The 20980-nt window shown below is 31.7% G+C and overlaps 1 protein-coding gene across 1 annotated transcript; it reads right to left on the bottom strand.

Moving 5' to 3' along the window:
- Positions 1-1100: 1100 nt before the first annotated feature.
- Positions 1101-20496, bottom strand: LOC145045925 (pleiotropic drug resistance protein 1-like). The gene is made up of 23 exons (XM_078994211.1): positions 20048-20496; positions 19820-19940; positions 11446-11534; positions 11275-11359; positions 11007-11166; positions 10807-10883; positions 10341-10394; positions 10175-10265; positions 9793-10094; positions 8353-8634; positions 7547-7863; positions 7304-7464; positions 6793-6896; positions 5390-5546; positions 5153-5313; positions 4713-5045; positions 4037-4327; positions 3538-3621; positions 3313-3446; positions 3004-3231; positions 2745-2916; positions 1699-1953; positions 1101-1598 (listed from the first exon to the last, which is right to left on the bottom strand). The coding sequence occupies exons 1-23, from the start codon at positions 20386-20388 to the stop codon at positions 1341-1343; spliced, it is 4257 nt and encodes a 1418-aa protein (XP_078850337.1). The 5' UTR covers positions 20389-20496; the 3' UTR covers positions 1101-1340.
- Between the last annotated feature and the right edge of the window lie 484 nt (positions 20497-20980).

Here is a 20980-nt window from a genome sequence, read left to right as displayed (position 1 = left end):
GTGAAGGTTGAGACTGTGCAAGTGATCTGGTTTGTTGTTGTTGCTGATTTCCCATGCTTAACAACAAAAGACCGTTTTCCTTCCGGTGATTCTTCTTATTATAGAAAGCACACTCATTAAATGCAAATTTGAGACAATTCTGGTTTGACGACTAAGGTCATTGTGGAACAACAAAGACAGGAGGAATGGCTGTCTTGGGACCTTTTTTAGCATGGGACTTGATACGAGTTTCTTCAGCAATAAACTCGTGAACAACCGAATGAACAAAGGGAAGAGGTGTGCAATGAAAGATTAATCCACGCAAGCCTTCAAAATATAAACGTAATTCCATCAATAATTAAACCAAACATTGCTCTTCCCTTCTATCAGTATAAGGCTTAAAAGCCTCAACTCAACAGGTTCTGTAAGAGCCAACTGATCCCAAAAATACGACATAGCTACATAGAATTCCTGAACACTATGATTGTTTCAGTTGGAGGGCTCGAATATCAAACTCTAACCGGTACTGTTTTTCAAAATTAGACTGGGTAAACAGCCTATCCAAGTGATCCCGAACCTTTTTTGTTGTATCATACTTCGCTAACTAAGTACCAATAGATTGGATAACATAATTACTAATCCAAGTAATGATCTTGGAGTTATCAATCTCCCATAAATCCAGTAAGATTGCATAATTCACAACCTTGTCATTTGTTGGTTTTTCTTGTCACCTTTAAAAATCCACCACATGTGCTTACCTCACAAGAAATTCTTGATAAAATAACTCCAATAGGCATAGTTCTTGCCATCGCGTTAGGTACTAATGGATTGAAGAGAGTCATCTTTCGGGGTCATACTTCCAATAATAGTCAAATGAAAATAAACAAAACCAACAACAAATACAAATAGCCGCAGCAACAATCAAGATCTTGAAATAAATCGAACAAATCATACAGAGCAGAATAAAAAAACAAAGTAGGAAATCATACCCAAACTCTTAAAATTTTCCAAGCATAATACAGTTCGATCTTCCCAACGTCGTGCCTACTACAACTCACCCTCAAAAACGAAAATACAAATAATCAATTGCGCTATGATACGATGTAAACTAACAAAAAAAAGACATAGAATGGCTAGGGTTTCATATTATTATCAAATGGGAAGTACAATTACAATGAAAGGGAGAAATAATTTATAGGCTAACTAATTAGGGTTTCCTAACTAATGTGCCAACATAATATCCAATACAAAATAAAGCCCAAAATCTTATTAGGCTAACACAAATCATATGTCATGCATTAACGTAACAATGTGTTTCATCTTCAATAGAATGCTCATATTTAAACTCCCTGATAATTAACCTACCTCCTTTGAAAATTAAACGACCTGATGGCAAAGGCAAAGACAAATGCAAATAGTAGGGTGAATCCAACATGCATACCAGCAACTACACCAAGAAAACTTCTCTCAAATCCAAAATATCTCTCCAAGAAATCTTTTACAGTTTCACCATTCTCAAGCATATCTTCAGAGTCTGCAAACTGTGAAGTAACCAATCCATAAAGAGTCCAAGCATACGGACATGCCCAATAGTACCATCTCCACCAAATAGGTATCCTCTGTTTACAAAATGGAGAACAAGAACATATGTGTAATTAATAAGGAAAGATTGTAAATCTCAAATTTGATGCAAAAATGTTGAGGATTAATGGAGCTTACAGTTCGTGGGATAACAAATCCTGAAAAGAGATTCCATATTCCATAAAATGAGGCAGCAACAATGGCAGCAATAGTGGGGTTGGGTGTCATGGCCACAGTCATCATGCCATAAAAGGTCATGTATAGTAAGGTGAGGTACATGAAAAATAAATACCAAAAGAATTTGGCTGTTGTCCATTGAAATCCAATCATTGCATACACTAGGAGACCGTATGTTGATGTTTGTACAAACACGTAGGGTAGTTCCACCAGAACCTGCGAAAGGAATTTAACAGTAGGTTCACATTTATAACAAATCCTGTTAAGAGTTATGTACTAAGGGGTTGTTTCTTTTCTACTTAATGGGTTAAGCACATTATGTTGAAAACTATACATAGTTGTTCCTTTTTTCCTAAATCCGGACAGAATGACTTAAAAGATTAAGCAAAAAAAAAAAAAAACCATGGCTTAATGTATTCAGACACTAACCCTCATCTATTTCCCCTTCTTTTTTCCTCCAACCTCCTCTCATGTTAAACTCGATGATTACTGTCAAAAGTTATGAATATTGTGAAAATTGTTTGTTAGAAAGTAAGGATAAACGGTCTTCTAGTCTCATTTAGCCGGTTATTTGTTCTAGAAAAGAAACATACCATATGTATACAACACTTAATTTGTCTAGATAGAATTCGTTACCTATTCAACCACTTGCTGAATAATAAGCTAAACTTATTATTAGTGTTAGGTGTTAGTTTAGTAATAGATTATGTGGCAGTTACAGTTATGTGACAGTTAGGGTAGTTATAGTTATTTTAACCGTAAAATGAACGGGTGTGATGGTTAGGGCTGAAGAGTCAAGTTGGTTTAATTTCTATATATACATATGTAAACAGATGTAAATGTTATTCTTGGCGTTTTGATAAGAAATCTTTGTTTTGTTGTACAAGAATCCATCTTCTTCATAAGTTTCTTCCTACAATCTCTCCAACAGATTCTATGTCTTTGGTTTGTTTCCAACACCACTTAATCCATATAGGAATTAATGAAAAAAAAAGCCCTTGAAGTACCTGTGCGAAAGCATATGATAGGGCGGAATACATTCCTGCAGCTTTTTCTCTATAAAAGACTGTCCTCTCAACAGCAACCACTGGTTGCACAGATGACGCATTTTGGGTCCCAATAAAAAGAACAGCAGCATACATAGAACCCATTGCATTAATCAAATCTTGTTGTGATGTCCTGAAATTACAATCACACGAGTAAATTAATAAAAAAACAAAACTAAGTTGAGATGTATTCAATTCTATCACTCTTAAAGTATCTAACCTTCTGCCACCTAGATCCCAGAACATTGTCCCAAACATCAATCCAATTCCCAAAGTGAATAAAAATCTTACTGCAGTGTAAGAAGTATTTCGCCAGTATGACAGGCGTTGTTTCCATAGGCAAGCCATGCATTGTGTGAAGAAAGACTGAGAGTATCGAGTTGGGAAATAAAGATCTTTTGATCCAGGAATTGGTATATTCAGCTCATTAATAAGTGCTTTATTTCTCCTATCAATAAGTGTAAGACATTACTAAAATCACGAAACAATTTAATGAAATGAAATTATTGGAATTGACTAGTTGACTTACCTGTAAAGTTCAGAGTTTTTGTAGATTTGTGTGAAATCAATTCCAAGAGCCATTTCTTGTGCTGAGGTACTAACTTCTAACATCCATGTGGCAGGGTTATAACCGTCTTTGATCTTACTTATTCCTTCGATATCCTAGAATGCCCAGTAGTGTATCACATTTTAAACCATTTATGCAAATTGTGTTTTATTATTTAAAACTTGTTAATAATGTAACGTTAATTACCTCAAAATACTTGATCAAATGGCAGGAATGATGACCGACTGGTCCAACATATAACTCTTCTCCTCCTCGCTTCATCAAAAATAGCTGCAACCCATATATAAATTTTAGTATTCCCATTCAGGAAGTATAATCCCGAATGTAAAGTTTTGTTATCTTTACAAAAAGATATTGAAAGAGTAGTGTTAGGGGCTGATCGATTAAACTGAATCATTTAGTGTCGAATGATTCCAACCTCTTAATCATTAAGAGAAGGTAAGGTTCCTTAACCGTTCACAGGCTTCATCAAACGTGTCAAATGCTAACCAATTCAGAGGTGACCTCTAAATGATTCCATCTAGAGGTTATCAAACAATCCCAATCAATTTGTTAGATTTGATGACGACTCAATAGCAGTTTGAACATGTATCGGTTTGATCAGAAAGAGAAGTGTCACTACTTCCTTCATTAAGTTAATATTCAATATTATATGATATTACAAGAGATCCTTAATATATTATACCTCATCAAAAGCTTCAAATATATCAATGCTAGGTTGATGAATGGTGCACACAACGGTTCTACCCGTGTCCACGGTGTTCCTAACAGTTCTCATGACAATAGCAGCCGCTCTAGCATCAAGACCAGATGTTGGTTCATCCATAAATATTATAGATGGGTTAGCCACCAGCTCAACCGCTATGGTTAACCGCTTTCTCTGTTCAGTTGATAGCCCGTTGACCCCAGGTAACCCTACTAATGCATCTCTCAACGGATTCAGTTCCACAAGTTCCATCACCTCATCAACAAACATCTGCACATGTAGCTTTACTATTAAGTCTAAATTCTCCTTAGGGGCTGTTTTTCTTCGAGTTAAGTTTTATATAAGTAAAGTTGTTGAATGAGTAATAAATTTTTGTGTGGATAATATGTTATATACATAAGAGTTGTTTCTTTTCTAGAATGAATAATCCATATGAATTGAAGTAAATTACCAATTTACCCTTACATTCCATGTTTTCCTCAATATTCATAAATTTAAACAATATTCATCAATTTAAAATGACAGGAGTTGGGAGGATAAAAGAAAAAAGAAAAAAAAAAAATTAGTAAAGTGTTAGTGTCTTAATACATTAAGCCTGGTTTTGTGGCTTAATCGCTTAAGTCTTTTAGTAAAAAATGATCAATATATTCCTTACCTTTCTGGTTTCAGCATCAACATCTGCTGGCAGCCTTAGCCAAGCAGAGTAAATCAAGGACTCATGTACTGTGACATGAGGTGAGTGGATGTCATTTTGTTCACAGTATCCTGAAATTCGAGCGAAAGTTTCTTGCTTCTTTGGGTACCCTGAAATGACAATATTACCCTCTATATATCCACCTGTTTTCCTTCCTGCCAGCACATCCATCAAAGTAGTTTTACCAGCACCACTAACACCCATTAATGCTGTAAGAACACCCGGTCTGAATGCCCCACTCACACCCTTTAATAACAACAATCGATCCTCAACTACTCCTTGCTCTTTCATTTCCTTTAACGCCAAAGTTCATTGGTTTCAATCAAATATGATAAAGAGTCTTGATTAATATTAGGAAGTAGGAACTAAAATAAGTTTATAACAAGTGTGTTTATAACTACCTGCGGCATATCAACTGAGTATTTAACATCATCGAAGGTGATACAATGTGGTTCAAATGGAAGAATCATTCCCTTTTTCTTGCTCATGGAATGTAACTCAACAGTTGAAGGATTTTGGGCTTCGTTTTCATCTGATATAATAGCTTGATACTTCTCCAAAGCTGCATATTTGTTCTTATTATGTTAAAGCTCTATGAATTAATTCATAAATAAGAAGAAGGATGGATGGATACGTACGATTGAGATATGTGAGAGCTAGCGTGTAGGTAAAGTTGAAGAGGAACACATATCCAATCAAAGCCGCTACTGCAATCCAATACCAATATGCATATGGGAAGAAACCTCTAGATGTTATAATCCTCACTCCTAGGGACTCTGTTGAGTTAGTCAATACCTGTACTTAATGTTAAAAACGGTTAGCTTGAATGAACATATATATATATATATATATATATATATATATATATATATATATATATATATATATATATATATATATATATATATATATATATATATATATATGTGGGCGCGCGCGCGCTCTTGTGCGGGGGAACTCTGCAAAAACTTAACTTATTATCTCCTAACGATGGAAAAACCATTATGTTATTATTATTATGTATAATAAAACCATTTTACTTTTAGTAATACCTAAAATAATGCTTCGTAAATGACAAACCCTTGATATTTGGTTATCTAGCATTTGTGGTTATAAATAAAGTCAATTATTATTATCTAATACGTGAAAAAACCATTATGTTATAGTTTTGTACAATAAAAACTATTTTATGTTATGGTTTTTTTATAATAAAACCATTTTATATTCTTGTTTTATACAATAAAATCTTTACATTTCTAGGCCCATATTTTTTTTTGTTGAGAAAGCATACTTGATGAATTTTTTATTGGTTCCACACATGAAGCATAACAATCCAACATAGGCAAAAGCATACGAAATAATAACATAATGGTTGTTTCTGCATTAGAGAATAATAGGTAAGGTTTTTTTTAAGGTTTTCCACACAAACACACACACACATATATATATATATATATATATATATATATATATATATATATATATATATATATATATATATATATATATAATTTGAGTGAAATAAGCAGTAAAAATTTGGTAGATTTTATAAGAAGTGTATTATTTGTATGTTTTTGCCAAAACAATAAAATTAATCATTTGATAATGCAAAAGTAACATAATTTTTGCAAAAAAAACTTGCTAAAAATACATCTCACCTTTTGTTGAATCAAATTTTGATTCGTTTTTTCGAACAATTTTATTGAATCATTACAAAAATGAATCTTCTGTATTTTTCGAGGTTTTTTTGTGGATGATATTATTTATCATTATTCAATGATTTATTTTTTAGTTCATCATAAAACAGGCAAATAGTACATTTGTTACCTTTCCCTCCAAAAGTTGCTCTCTCTCTCTCTCTCTCTCTCTCTCTATATATATATATATATATATATATATATATATATATATATATATATATATATATATATATATATATATATATATATATATATATATATATATATATATATATATATATATATATATATATATATATATATATATATATATATATAATTGTGGTATTTAAATGACTTACTCGGTTCCAACTATGTCCAAGAAACTCATTAACTACAATCCCATTCATCGCATACATCATTGGTGATGACCAATATCCCCAAATCCACCAAGACTTTATAGCATCTGTGATATTGCAAAAAACACCACATTTCTTAATCAATAGTTGATGGAAGATTTTCTTTTGTTTAAGAGTATATTGGGGGTGATGTAGTGATATCGCAAAAGAATGAAAAGACAATAGAATGGAATGGGTCATTATGTTTCATTATTATATTTTGTTGGCTTGAATGAACAAAGGACTCATTCAAGCATAGTTGTAATATATTCAGCTATGCCATGAAGGAATGTAAAAATTAACATCCATCCCCCATAGAATGAAAATCAGCTGAGAAGAAAGGAATGTCGCATTCCATTCATATATGAAAAACAAACATGATTTTTTTTTTTATTCTATCATAATGCTTAAGTTTTATTCCCTCGTCTATTGCTGCATATACCAAACACTGGCTAATTAAATAGAACATATGTACCTCGTGATAGGACAAAGCCACCCAAAGCGAATAGTATGAGAAGTGCAAATGAACCAAATGTGCTTGCAACAATCATATTTCGACCTAGTGCTGCAATAAAGCGAAATAATCCTGATGCCATCTGGTTGACGAGAAAGAGTAGCAAATACTGTTTAAAGAATCTGTAAAAAGGAGATTATTTAGTCATATATGTTACGCCCTAGGAGGAAAACAAGTAATGTTAGTTAATTTGAAGCAACAAACCTTTCAACATTTGAATCAAATCCAACTACATAATATGTAAGAAGAGTCCAAAGAAAAGTATCCATAAATGAGCTGGGAATCTTGATGATCCATGAAGGAAGTGTGTAAGCCCACGAGGGGTAAAACAGGAAATCCCTTTGCTTGTAAAACACAGGAAGCTTTGCTATGGTCATGGAAAGCTCAGAAAATCCATTGAACATGATCGTAGTTACACCAAAAAAGAGTGCACCTGTGTATATCCCTCCATCTTCCACCGACCTTTTGTGCATTTCGGTTCGGAAAAAGACTGTCATTGTCAGAAATGACATCACAAGAAGCTGAAAGTAGGTAAGAAAATAAATTCGTTAGGTTTTAGAATTAATCTTTGAAACATTAATATATGATTGTTTTTTTTTTTTTCTCATATTAACTTATAAAAACCAGTTGAATGAGCAATGATGTCTCTCCACATAAAGTATTATATACATAAGATTTGTTTGTTTCTTTCTTTATAAACATCTTCATGAGACTAAATGACAATTTTACCATTACATTCGATAAAATAAATTTTATAATTTTCATCGATTTTAACGGGACAAGAGTTGAGAAGAAAAAAGAATAGAGAAAAGGTAAAGGGTTAGTGTCTTAATACAAAAAGCCATATTTTTGGCTTAACTCATTAAGTCATAATGTCTTTATTAAGTCAAAATAGAAAAAACTGTGTGTGTGTGTGTATATATATATATATTCCAATTAAATGCTTAACACATTAAGCCCATTAAATAAAAAAGATATATACAAGCCCTCCAACTTAATTGAGTACGTACTTGAAATAGTTTGAAGATGTAGACGAAAGAGTTTCTCTTCATAAGCAAAAATTCTCTTGACATGCAGGCTTTCAAGAGCTCCTTTTTGTTGACTCCATATGTTTTGGTTGTCAGTGCAGCAGGATGGCTCTTGTTTTTGTCATATGGGATTGAAATCTCTTCTGCCATTCTCCTTCCTTCATGGAAGGATTCGTATGCCTCAGCAAATTCTTTGGCTGTGATAAACCTGTAAGGTTGGTCTCTCTCTATCCAGTATTGCTCCTGGTCTTTCTTTGATGTTACCTATGGAGATATGTGTGTTTGAGCGCTCTGCTTTTACATAAGCATTTTTTTTGTCAAATATAGTAAGTTCTTGAAAGTCAAATACGCTATAGCGGAGCTTTTTCATTTGGCTTGTTAAAAATTACAAGCTTGACCATTTGAGCTTTTTCATGATTCATTTTATTTTTTATTCTTTTAGCTTATTATATTACAGATAAAAAATGTTATGCCGTTTAATGTAAATTTTCTAAAACTCACTAACCCAGTTTTTTTAGTTTTATAAAAATGTAAGTAAGAAAAAGTTAATTAGAAGTACTGGTAACATTAAATAAACATTTATTATATTATATTATATTTCAAGTATTGTAATGAAATATTGCTTAATACTTAAGTTTTATCTATTTTCATTTGTTGTTTGTAGAAAGATAATGTATGTATATACTATTTATTCAATATAATTAAACTTTGAATATATTTATTTACATAAAAGGAGTAAGTAGATCTCAATTAAATTGTATATATTTGAAATTTATTTTCTTTAGTACGAAAATTAAATATACTACTTAGTTATTTTAAATTTAATTTTAGTTATTTTTATATAAAATAAATGATATAAACTGAAATTGATATGACTTGTTAATAAGCTTAGTGAAAAGTGGATATTTTGAGGTTTTTGACTTTTTCTTTTGGTGATGTGTTGACCTGGTTGGCCTTTTAGGTAATTAAAAGTCACCTCAACAATCCAAAAAAGCTTTAACATATGTCAACTATATAGCAAAGCAAAGCTTCTTCAATAAGCTTATTTGTGGGTCCCATTATCAAATTAGTAGTTATTTTTGGTGTATTTTTTATTACACTAAAATAAATAACATATATTAAAAATGATGAAAAAGCTCATGTAACAGCTTGTAACTACACTAGCTTATTGAAAGAGCTTGTAGATGTAAAAGCTACCAGTAATAGGAAGTAAGTTTTTTCAGGAGCTTTCTCACCCAAAAAACTTTTTGAAAAAGCTTGGGAATGAAAAAGCGAACACCATAGGAGATAGGCTTTTTCATCCAAAAATACTATTGAAAAAGCTCCTACTATAGATGATCTTAGCAATTAAGAAGTTAGTTACATCCATATTTGTTAGTTTGCATAAAAAGAAGCCGAAACAAATCTAGAAATCACACTTACTTCTTGCAAGAAGTCAGCAACACCTTTCCTTTCTGGACATTTAAATCCCATTGATTCAAAAAACTCAAGCACTTTTTCACGTGGACCCTGATACACAATCTTGCCATCCGAGAGCAATATTATGTCATCAAATAGATTATACGTTTCGGGTGCAGGCTGTAGGAGCGAAATAACAGCAGTTCCTTCAAAAATCTGAATATATTGCCTGAAAGAATTCACAATATGAAACGTTGTAGAACTGTCTAAACCCGTAGATATCTCATCCATAAGAAGAACCTTTGATGGGCCCACTATCATTTCACCTACACGTTTTCATCAAATCCATAAAACATGTATCAAATGACAATCTCTCTATATGTCATTCGAAAGATTAATTAATTACCTGTAGTGACACGTTTTCTTTGTCCACCAGATATGCCTCTTATCATTTGATCCCCTACCATGGTATCTGCACAGATATCTAGTCCCAAGATCTAAATGGGACACAAAACAATATTGTTATAATTTAATGTTTTGGAAGTCAATAATTTTTAGTTTTTGTAGTATACCTTGAGAATATAATCTGTGACCACACTTGTCTCTTGACCTTCTTTTGCTGCAGCCTAAAGCATCATAGAACAATCACAAGTTATTTTCTTTTTCAAGTTAAGTCAAGGGGTTGTTTCTTTTTTACTTAATGAGCGTAATAAGTAAAACATTTAATCGGGAAACCTATGTATCGTTGTTTCGTTTAACTTAATTAAGCTGGAAAGAATGACTAATGGAATAACCTGAAAAAATTGGCTTAAGGTATCAAGACACTAACCCTTTACCTGTTTGTCCTTTGTTTCTCCCTACTCGTCTCTCATTGAGATTGTTTATTCGATCCAAAAAAGAAACAAACTTATGTATACAACACTTCAGAGAAACATCATTACCCATATTTAAGCCCTTTTACCCAAGCAAGACCAAATGGAGAAAGAAAAAAAAAAGCAGCCCCTACGGCATATTAACCTAATGTAACTCCTTTATTACCTTCATGTATATATCAATATCAGGATCGGGCATAATATTTGCATCTTTTTCTCTTTTTGACAATTCTGCCAACATTTCTGTAATTTATTGGACAAGAACTATTTCAGTAAAAATATCCCACCACAAGATAAATAGTGAAAAACACACAGGTTGAGATAGTTTAGAAATCAACGGCTAGGCCTAGGATTATGCTAACTAACCATAACGTGATCCAATTCCCTGACATCTAGCAGAAAAAGCCAAGGTTTCTCTAACAGTCATTTCACCAATATGAAGATCATTTTGACTGATATAAGCAGATGTTCTCTGAGGCACAAACTCATGCATATCATGTCCATTGTATGACACCCTTCCTGACCACTGGTTACAAAGAAACAACTTTTTTTTTAACAAAATTGAAGTGAGAGATAACATAATATAAGTTTTCCTCAAAAGGGTATCCAAAAAAGTAAACGCATCGTAATTTACTGTAAGCTCTTTGGAAAGCTTCCCAGCCAAGGCTAATAATAAAGTTGTTTTTCCGGAACCTGGGGGACCTAAAAGTAGTGTCGTCCTGTAAAAGAATAACATTAATAATTAATATAGTTCATGTTTACTCAAATGGAATGCTTAAAAGTTTAAAACTCGGCTTTTTTTCACCTGCCAGGCTTTATAATTCCACTTAGATCTTCAAGTATAGTGATATGCTTCTTCCTGTTTGGTAGTAAATGGAATATATTCAAGAACCCCTGAAAAAATCAGCATGAACATGAACTAGATACTAAATGCAAAAAATAGCAAAGTACTTTCATGTATTTGTGCATAAAACTACCCTACTTTCATTTCTAGATATTACAACAATGTACTTTCAATTTCATTTCTTATTACCGCCTCTACAATAGGAGCTTATTGAGGAGCTTTTCTGGTCAAATAAGTTTCGCATGATACGGGTAATATTTCCCATGATGAGTTCCATTCAATACAACAAAAATATATACACATACACGATGGACTAGGCATTACAATACACGGAGTGGCCAATACTAATACAAATACAATAATTCATATCGTGGAAGACAGACATAGGAAGCCCTTTAGTGAACATGTACATCAGTTGTGATGAGGAGGGGATATGAACTACACGAATATGTCCCAAGACATATTTGTCATGAACAAAAAACGGATATATATTTATCTCAATTCATTTGGTCCGCTGATGTTGACTTGGATGTTTGATAGATAGACAGTGTTGATGTTATCACAAAAAACAATGGTAGCTTTCATGAGCGGAGAGTAAAGCTCATGAAAAAGATTGGTGTAACCATATAATTTCTGCAACGCCATATAACGCCATGATACTCTACCTCAGCAATAGAATGGTATATAAAACCTTGTTTTTAGAAGACAAGGATAGAAGGTTGTTCCCGAGAAATACAAAATAACCCGAGGAAGTTTTCCTAGTCAAGTGACATCCCCTTAATCGGCGCCAGTGTAAGCAACAAGACCTCAAGCTGGAGAAGCATGGAGTTGATGATAATCATGAAGAAATGTATTTTTCACTTCCGACTGATGAATCCGCCAGTGATATGAAACAACTAAGCTGAGGACGATGTGGTTCCTTTCCGGTTTGACAATCGGACTAAAAGTCTCATCGCAGCCGATACTTGGTCTTTGAGTTTTTCCACGAGCAACCAAACTTCCTTTGTATTGCGCCAAAGATCCATCAGTATTATGTTTCTTCTTGAATAATTAAATGAATCTAACAACATTATCACCTACATGTCATTCTTTGAACAAGTTTCCATGTTGTGTTAGTAATAAGAGCATTGTATTTGTCATTCATTACATTAAAACAATTATGGTTCTTTAAAACCTTTAAATAAAAGCGAGGGACTGAACACTCATTTTGAATAAGAGTTATGGTCATGGCATCGGAAGCCTCAATGATGGGATAGGCAGTCGAGGGAGATGGATGGTGATGAGTAAGGAGCTAAATTGTGAGTCGAGCTAACACGATCAGGATAACATAAACGCCTAAAGATATGCAAATATTTATATGTTATTTTGGGAGCTAAGAGTTTAAAGAAGGGTGTGTCATTGTTGATAGTCGTGAAAGGTAATATGTTGAAGAGATGACAAGACATGTGAAGAGCTTCCACCCAAAATGTCGTTGGAAGATGACCATTAAATAGGAAAGAACAAAAGGTGTTGTTAATGGTACATCACATCCAGTCAGAGGACAAGAAAATCTTATAGATATATCATTTTGATCACAAAGGTTGTAAAAGATTCTGTTATCATATTCACCTCATTATTAATTTTGAAAGTTGTAATGTACCGAATTAAATTAGTTTTTGACATACGTGCGAAAATGAAGAAATTTGAAAAAAAAAACATCCTATTTATGTGTAAGCGGGTATACCAAGAAAAACGAGAAAAATCATCCAAGAAGATGGCATAATATTAAGGGAAAAAAATTATAAGCCCAACGAAGTTTTCAAACCGTTCAAAAAATCTCAATTATGTTTTGTTTGTTCAAGAAAACCCAACGAACTTAACATTTTGTCTAAAATAGCCCAACTAACTTACATTTCTCATTTGTGGTCAACTGCTAATGAAAGTCAAGGAATGACATGGCTGATGACATGTAATTAAATATAACTGACTTGTAAAACCAACAAAGTTTCAAAACTATTCAAAAAACCGCAATCATGTTTTTTTTGTTGAAAAAAAACCCAACGAACTTACGCTTTTGTTAAATTCTCCTTAGAGGCAACCAGATTCATTAGATATACAACTAGTTGGAAAGTGATATGGCATTATATTTAATGACATGAAATAAACAAATTAGAATTGCCCTTTATTTATCGATTAGGGCTAAGAGGAGAGAAGATCTTGAGTTGGACATCAATGCTTGAAAGTAAGAAGAAGAAGTAGCTATTACAAGAGATTGAACACAGACGTCCTTTTCGAACTTCGAAATCTAGAATATAGGATCATCTGGAACGGAGGATCGTGTTCATATTCTATCTATTTGTTTGGTTTCTTTCAAAAACAAAAAGTTATTAAAATAGACATGATAAAGCTTTTAATTACACTTACCCATCTGTTCGAACAAGCCCTAAACAATATCTCTGGATGATCCTCCATTTTAGATGTCCAAATATGAAAAAGGGCGGCTACATCCACAAGAGTTTGCATCATCAAATATTTTCTTTGTATATCTTGATTTGGACAACAACAATTGAGATGAAGAATAAGAAGTAGCTATTACAAGAGATCGAACACATATGTCATTCATTTTTCTCTTCTCCAAGCTCTAAATCAATATATAAATGACAATTCAAATATGTTTATTCAATTTCATTACATATAATGTCATGTCATTTGCCAACTAGTTATATACCTAATGAATATGGTTGCCTCTAATGAGAATTGAACAAAAGCGTAAGTTCATTGGGGTTTTTTCAACAAAAAAAACATGATTGGGGTTTTTTGAATGGTTTTGAAACTTCGTTGGTCTTATAAGTCATTTTTCGATATTTAATTACACATCATCAGCCATGTCATTCATTGACTTTCATTAGCCGATTGACCCTAAATGAGAAATGAACGAAAGTGTAAGTTAGTTAGGCTTTTTAGACAAAAGGTTAAGTTCGTTGGGTTTTCTTGAACAGACAAAACATAATTGGGTTTTTTGAACAGTTTGAAAACTTCATTAGGCTTATAAGTCATTTTCCCTAATATAAAAGACCACTAGTATTATAAATAGATGTCTAGAGTGTATCACCTCGAAAGGAAACTCAACAACGATATTAGAAAAACGAAAGGAATGTGTACATGTTTACCCAAACAGATCAAATAATAGACAAACTAAATAGTAAATGTTGAAAACCTTGATTACTATGGTAATCGAGACGTTGATGCCAAGTGGAATGACCAATAGTTGTAAGGGATTGAGGAGACGGGACTGTGATAAGGGTACAGATCACTCGAGTTATCACAACAGAGTAAAGTTTGTTTGGATTTCAAGTCCTCTGTAGAAAAGTCAAACACATTAAATTTAATAGAATACTTCTTATCACAAGAGAATTTAAGAGCATACACAAGATAATTTGTGATGTAATAAGGACATTGTGAGGATGAAGAGGACATTACGGGTTAATACTAGGAAATCAATATGACCCGAATTTGTTAGATCAGCTCCCGTCCTCGACTAATATATAATTATGAATACAATGATTATTACTAGTGGAGTGAAGAATGCATGAGTCACTGTGGAGAGGGTTAGCTGCCTCGGAATCCATAAACCAATCTGCATTTGAATAGTCCATAAGTTTATGTTGCCAAGAAAATAAGGAAGAAACATGGATTGCATATTAGACTCGTTCACAGTAAGTTCAAACCAAGTTAGGTTTTGTTAGGTCGAGCTTGATTCATTGAAAAGGGTTTGGACCTGATTCGATGACTGGTTAGTTTTGTAAGCCCGGTAAGAGAGTCCATGCAATAGGACTTTGGTACTGGGTCTTAGGCATGTCACCTGTGGCTTTACTACTAAGGTGGAGTAGGAAGCATATCATTACCGATAGAAGTAGGATCATTGAGAAGCTTTAAGGTGCCTTGGGCCAACCATAGAGCCAAAGAAAGCAAGGTACAACAACGGATGTTCTTGTTGAGGTGAGGGTGTTGGCAGTTGTTGCTAAAATATGAGGTTGTCAGCTACCTTAGGAATAACGATGTCCACCACATCCTCCTTTTTGTTACCATGGAGATGATTTCCACTACTATGAGTATGGTTCTCGGCTTGTAGAATAGCAGGAGAAGAAGAATCGTCATAATGAGAAGCTTGAACATGCCTTATTTGATTTATCCGTTGCTCCTCAAAAAGAAGCATGTATTGAGTCACTAGAAAAGAAGGTAGTGGGGATCGGTGTCATATCAGACTCGCGATGCAGTCATATGTCGGGGAAATCCTAATGATCATGTACACCACCAAGGTCTTATCTAGAACCATATAGTCAATGTTGTCTAGTATATCAACAATTGTTCTGATCCTAGTGTTGCAAACTGGTGATAGATGAGTCGCGATTAGAAATGATTATGAGTCCACTATTAAGTTTTACAACCTTCGTGTCTTTATTGTCGTGAAATAGGGTTTCAAGACTTAACTTAAGTTATAAGATTGTGTATTTTCTTTTCATAATCATTTGCAATAGGGACTGAGTTTGACAATAGAGTCTATAGAAGTCCATTATTGATATATACTTGTTGGTGAAGCTTTGTCATCATGGTGGTCGACAACATCATAACCAATACAACGAGATTAAATTAGCTCTCACCACCCGTCATAATTAAGATGCTCAAGATCGAGAATAAGAGGGAGAGATGAACATATGTTGGTGATTTCATATGGTGGAGGATTAAAGCTTGATCCTGATATTGTTAGGAAGAAAGAAAAAGTCAAAAGTTAAAGGCATTCATAGGTTTCACAGAGAGTTCATGGGCTCGTGGTCGGAAGATTGGAGAGACATGGATAGATTTTAGGGTATAGGCTCTCATACCATGATAAGGGTAATATTTTCCATGAAATTTCAATTCAATACAATAGAAATATATACATGTACACTATGGACTAGGTAATATATGGGCCAACTAACACTAATACAAATACAATAATACATATCCATAAAACATGTACGTGCTAACATCAAAGGCTATTGTGATAACTAGTTTTTCACTTCGCTTTTGAATTTACAAGCTTTCTACATTTATAGAGCTTTTTCATAATACAAATTATATTTTCTTATCTTATTAATTACAAATAAATATCCTTGGTGAAACCACTTTACAGGGTCAATCCTAATATATTTTAGGCCCGTAACCAAAACCAAAAAAGGGCCTTTTACTAAAAAAAATTAATAAGGGATAATTATAAAAATTACCATCATAAATGTTAGTTTACTTCTTTATAACTAACTTTTGAGTCATTTGTAGAATAACCACAAAATCTCCAAGGTTTGTATTTAATGTCAAGCTTTAACAAAATCTCACCTTAAGTCATATATATGTATATATTTATCAATAATAGTAGAAAATACATATAAAAATATTAATTATATAAAAAATTGTCACATTAAGCCACAATTTCAAACGACGTGACTTGTCACAGCTTGTAAAAGTTTGAAACTTGACATTATCACCAAGTCACGTCTAACGTTATTTGGAATTTTGATTAAATTATAATTAGTTTTATAATTAATCTTGTTTTAAAATTGACATTAATTAAAAAGAATACTCTACTTGATTCGAAGAAGCCATCAAAGGACTTCTAACCCAACGCCTCTCAACCACATACTTATAAAAAATTTGATAATCGGTATTTAAGGTTATATATATATATATATGGGAAAAGTGTATATACCCTTAAGGGTATATAAGCTTAAGTACCCAAACTCATAATAATACGTCGTTTTGTTTGATATATTCATTATAATATTGTTAAACTTTAACCCTTAACTTGATTTATATTCAATATTTTTAAATTTTCACTATTATCTTCCTCTTACATCACATATTTTTGTTGAACACTTACTAGGTTGTATATATTATTGTTGAAAATGACAATTATGTAAGAGGAAGATAAATATGAAATTTATAAAAATCTTTGAAGTAATTCAATTTAGAAGTTAAATTATAACAACATTAGACAATTACAATGTCTATATATGATACAAAACGATGCAGTATGGTGAGTTTGGGTACCTAAGCTTATATACCTTTAAGGATATATTCATTTTTCCATATATATATATATATATATATATATATATATATATATATATATATATATATATATATATATATATATATATATATATATATATATATATATATATATATAACAATTATTAGTGCTTAAGTATAAAATTTGAAAGTGTTACCGCATGGATTCGAACATGTAATCTTAAAAAAAAAAAAAAAAAAAAAAAAAAAAAAAAAAAAAAAGTGTAGTTGCCGTAAAATCTAAAGCACCTTTATTTTTTTGCAGTGTGCTTACTGTATAATTGTTATACGCGCTCCGTCTCAAAATTAATATCGACAGACAAAAAACACACTGATTAAGGAAACATCAATTATCATTAACTTTATTAAATTAAATAACAATTATATTTTTTTGTTATCTTTAATTCCATTGTAGTTGCATTTAATTTCATGGTAATTTAAGTAATAATGAGGGGTTTTTGTAAAAATGATATTTATTTTTAGATATAAACTATTATTTTGGGACAACCTAAAAATAAAAATGGACTATTAATATGAAAGTGAATGATTATACCAATTCAAATAAATTCATAAATATTGGGGCTCCAAACCGTTGTTGGCTCAGGGGCCATCGACGAGCTTGCCCCACCGTATGGGTCAGCATAGTAGAATTTTTAAACTTTATGGTTTGTTGAGTTGACCTTGACGTAGCAGAATAAAAATAAATAAATAAATAAAATAATTGTAAATGCACTTAAGACTATATCTGATTGAAAGTTCACCTGATTAGAGCGTTATACTTACATTTAATGTTTTAAAAATCGGTGTTTTAGTGGAACCGGTATAGTGACCGGTTCCCGATTTAACTGGTTCGACCGCAGAATCAATCAGTTTCTATAATTTTTTTTCTATTTTTCTACACATAAAACATTGCTTACACAAAAAAATGTTATTTTATTAATTTTTTATGTAACGATCCTATAATAAATTTTTTAAAGTAGGATCCTATAATAAACAAGAAGTCTTACTTTACACACACCATTCTATATATCATCGTACACCACTAGTCTTATTTTTTAGGTCATCCTTACCATATAATTATCATTTGACTAACTTTCATCTTTATAACCTAATCAATAAATCTTTATTATTTAACAATTATATTTTATTATTAACTTTACTAACATTAATAATTTCAAAGATATCTTTTTGTAAGATAAAAGAAAACAACAATACTAATGTTTTTATAGTATAATAATATAAATAATATTATAAAAAAATAAAATTCAAAACAAATTTTTATTAAATTTTTATTGCTTTTAGTCTTAAATTCACAAACATACATTTTTTTCATTTTCATAAATTCCGAACAAATTTTTATTTTCTTTAAAGTTTCCAATATTACATCACAATTTCTGAACAAATTCCCATCTTTTTTTACTTATATTTAATTTTCATTCTATATTTAAAAATTACCATATATACTCTTTTTGCATCGTTCAGAAATCAAAAAAATTTAGAATATTTTCTTATTTTATTTCATTTCCGTAACATATTTTATCTAAATGTTACCATATATACGAACGAAATAATTAAACTTGTGTTAGTTTTGTTTTGAATAATTTTTGAAATAAATCAAAATAGGATTGGGAAACCAAAATCAAGGACGTGTTATATATATATTTATTTTTTAAGTGTGTAAAAATCAAATTTGAAATGAAAGAGCAAAACAAAATAAGGTGACCTTATAACAATCATGAAAAAAATCTTGATAAAGAAAATAAAAAACATGCTTTAGCAAAAGTTAGAAAGAATTATGAGTAGACCATGAATAAAAAATTTAAAAAAAATAAAAATAATAAAAAAATAAAAAAAGACAGTTGCATCAAGTGAAGAACAAACAATGGTAAAAAAAATATATTGAAAGAACAAAAAAAAGGTACATATCTTATATCTTGAAAGAACAAAAAAGAAATATTAAGAAAAAAAATACACTATAATGAATGGGGTATTTTTTGCCATTTGATTAAAAGTAGAAGGACAAACAATGGTAAAAAAATTACAAAATGAAATTACAAAGCATGTATACATGGATATTAGTTATTAGTGTGAATTTGTGATAAAGTTTGATGTGTTAACCTCGTTGAGAATAGTTAAAACCAAGATTTATGGTCAAAATAGGTTATGATTAAAAATAACTTATAAGTTAGATTGGTACGTAGAGTGTAGATTGGTATGTATAAAAAAAATCCTTAAACAAGCAATATCATACCTCTAAGATTTCAATGATGAAATTAAGGAAACTAGGCAATGATCTGCTGCCTGTGAAAGCATCAGCTTCCACTGTCAAATGCTCAAATCTCACTTCAATTGTAGGCAAATGAATTCCCACCCTGAACATTAAAAAAAAAAAAAAAAAAAAAAAAAAAAAAAAAAAAAACCGCATTTAAAAAAAATAATAATAAATCAATTTTTTGAAAGTTTTTAATGCTCAAATTACGTGTCAATTCTGTCTCTGAGCTTCAACAAGAACTTTTCATTATCTTCTTCAGGTACTTTTACCAGTCTATCGAGCAAATGCTTCCTGTCTTCTAATCCAAGATTATCAACAAAAATCTCATCAGGTGATCCACTAGATCCATAAAGCAGACCTTTTTTCAACCTATCAGAAGTTGGTAGCTTTTCAAGAACAGCCCATTTCAGAGTTTCTTCATCGTCATTATCATCTTCATGTCGATTTGACTGGGAGAAAACATCCAATCCACCGTCCCTCCACGAAGTGGTACGACCGCTCCCTAAATTAAAACTTCTACTAGCCTTGTATATATCACTTCCATCCATTTTCACTCTCTGACTAAAAATAATTCACGATTTGAAATGGGGTTTCACTGTCTTTTAATTTTAAAGCTGATCAAAAATGCATTATGTATATATTCTTTTAGAGGAACAACTTTTTGTTGTTGTGGGTAGAAAAGAAAGGAGCTGTCTTTATAAAAGACTCCGAATATCCAGCAGTCAATAATTGGTTGCGATATTTTTAGTCATTGTAATCATTTTACTCATGTCTCACGTTGGCACTCACCACATCCTTAGCGACGTTAATTTCTGGAATAAAGCATTATCACTAAGCTTCGTAGTGCTTGAGAATGTAAGAAATGCGTATCATGTTTATAATTTTGGTTACTTTTCTTTTATCTATATACTATGTTAGCAACATACACAAAATGCTTAATTATAATTTCACATACTTTTTGCTATTGTGAGAGAGAAATGTGAGTGATGGTTAAGAAAAGTAAGTACATATGTTGTTATGATCAATAAAAAAAATCATTTTAGAAGTTTCAATAATCTATTTTGTTCAAGCCATTCTAAAACTGAATAACCTTTGGTCTAATTAGCTGTACCAAAATAGTTACTATAAAGACAAAATTGC

This window comes from Lactuca saligna, chromosome 5 (genome assembly GCF_052625555.1).
Source record: "Lactuca saligna cultivar CGN05327 chromosome 5, ASM5262555v1, whole genome shotgun sequence".
In the NCBI taxonomy this organism is placed as follows: Eukaryota; Viridiplantae; Streptophyta; class Magnoliopsida; order Asterales; family Asteraceae; genus Lactuca; species Lactuca saligna.
The sequence above is the reverse complement of the archived record's forward strand: the minus strand, read 5'-3'. Positions and strand labels throughout refer to the sequence as shown.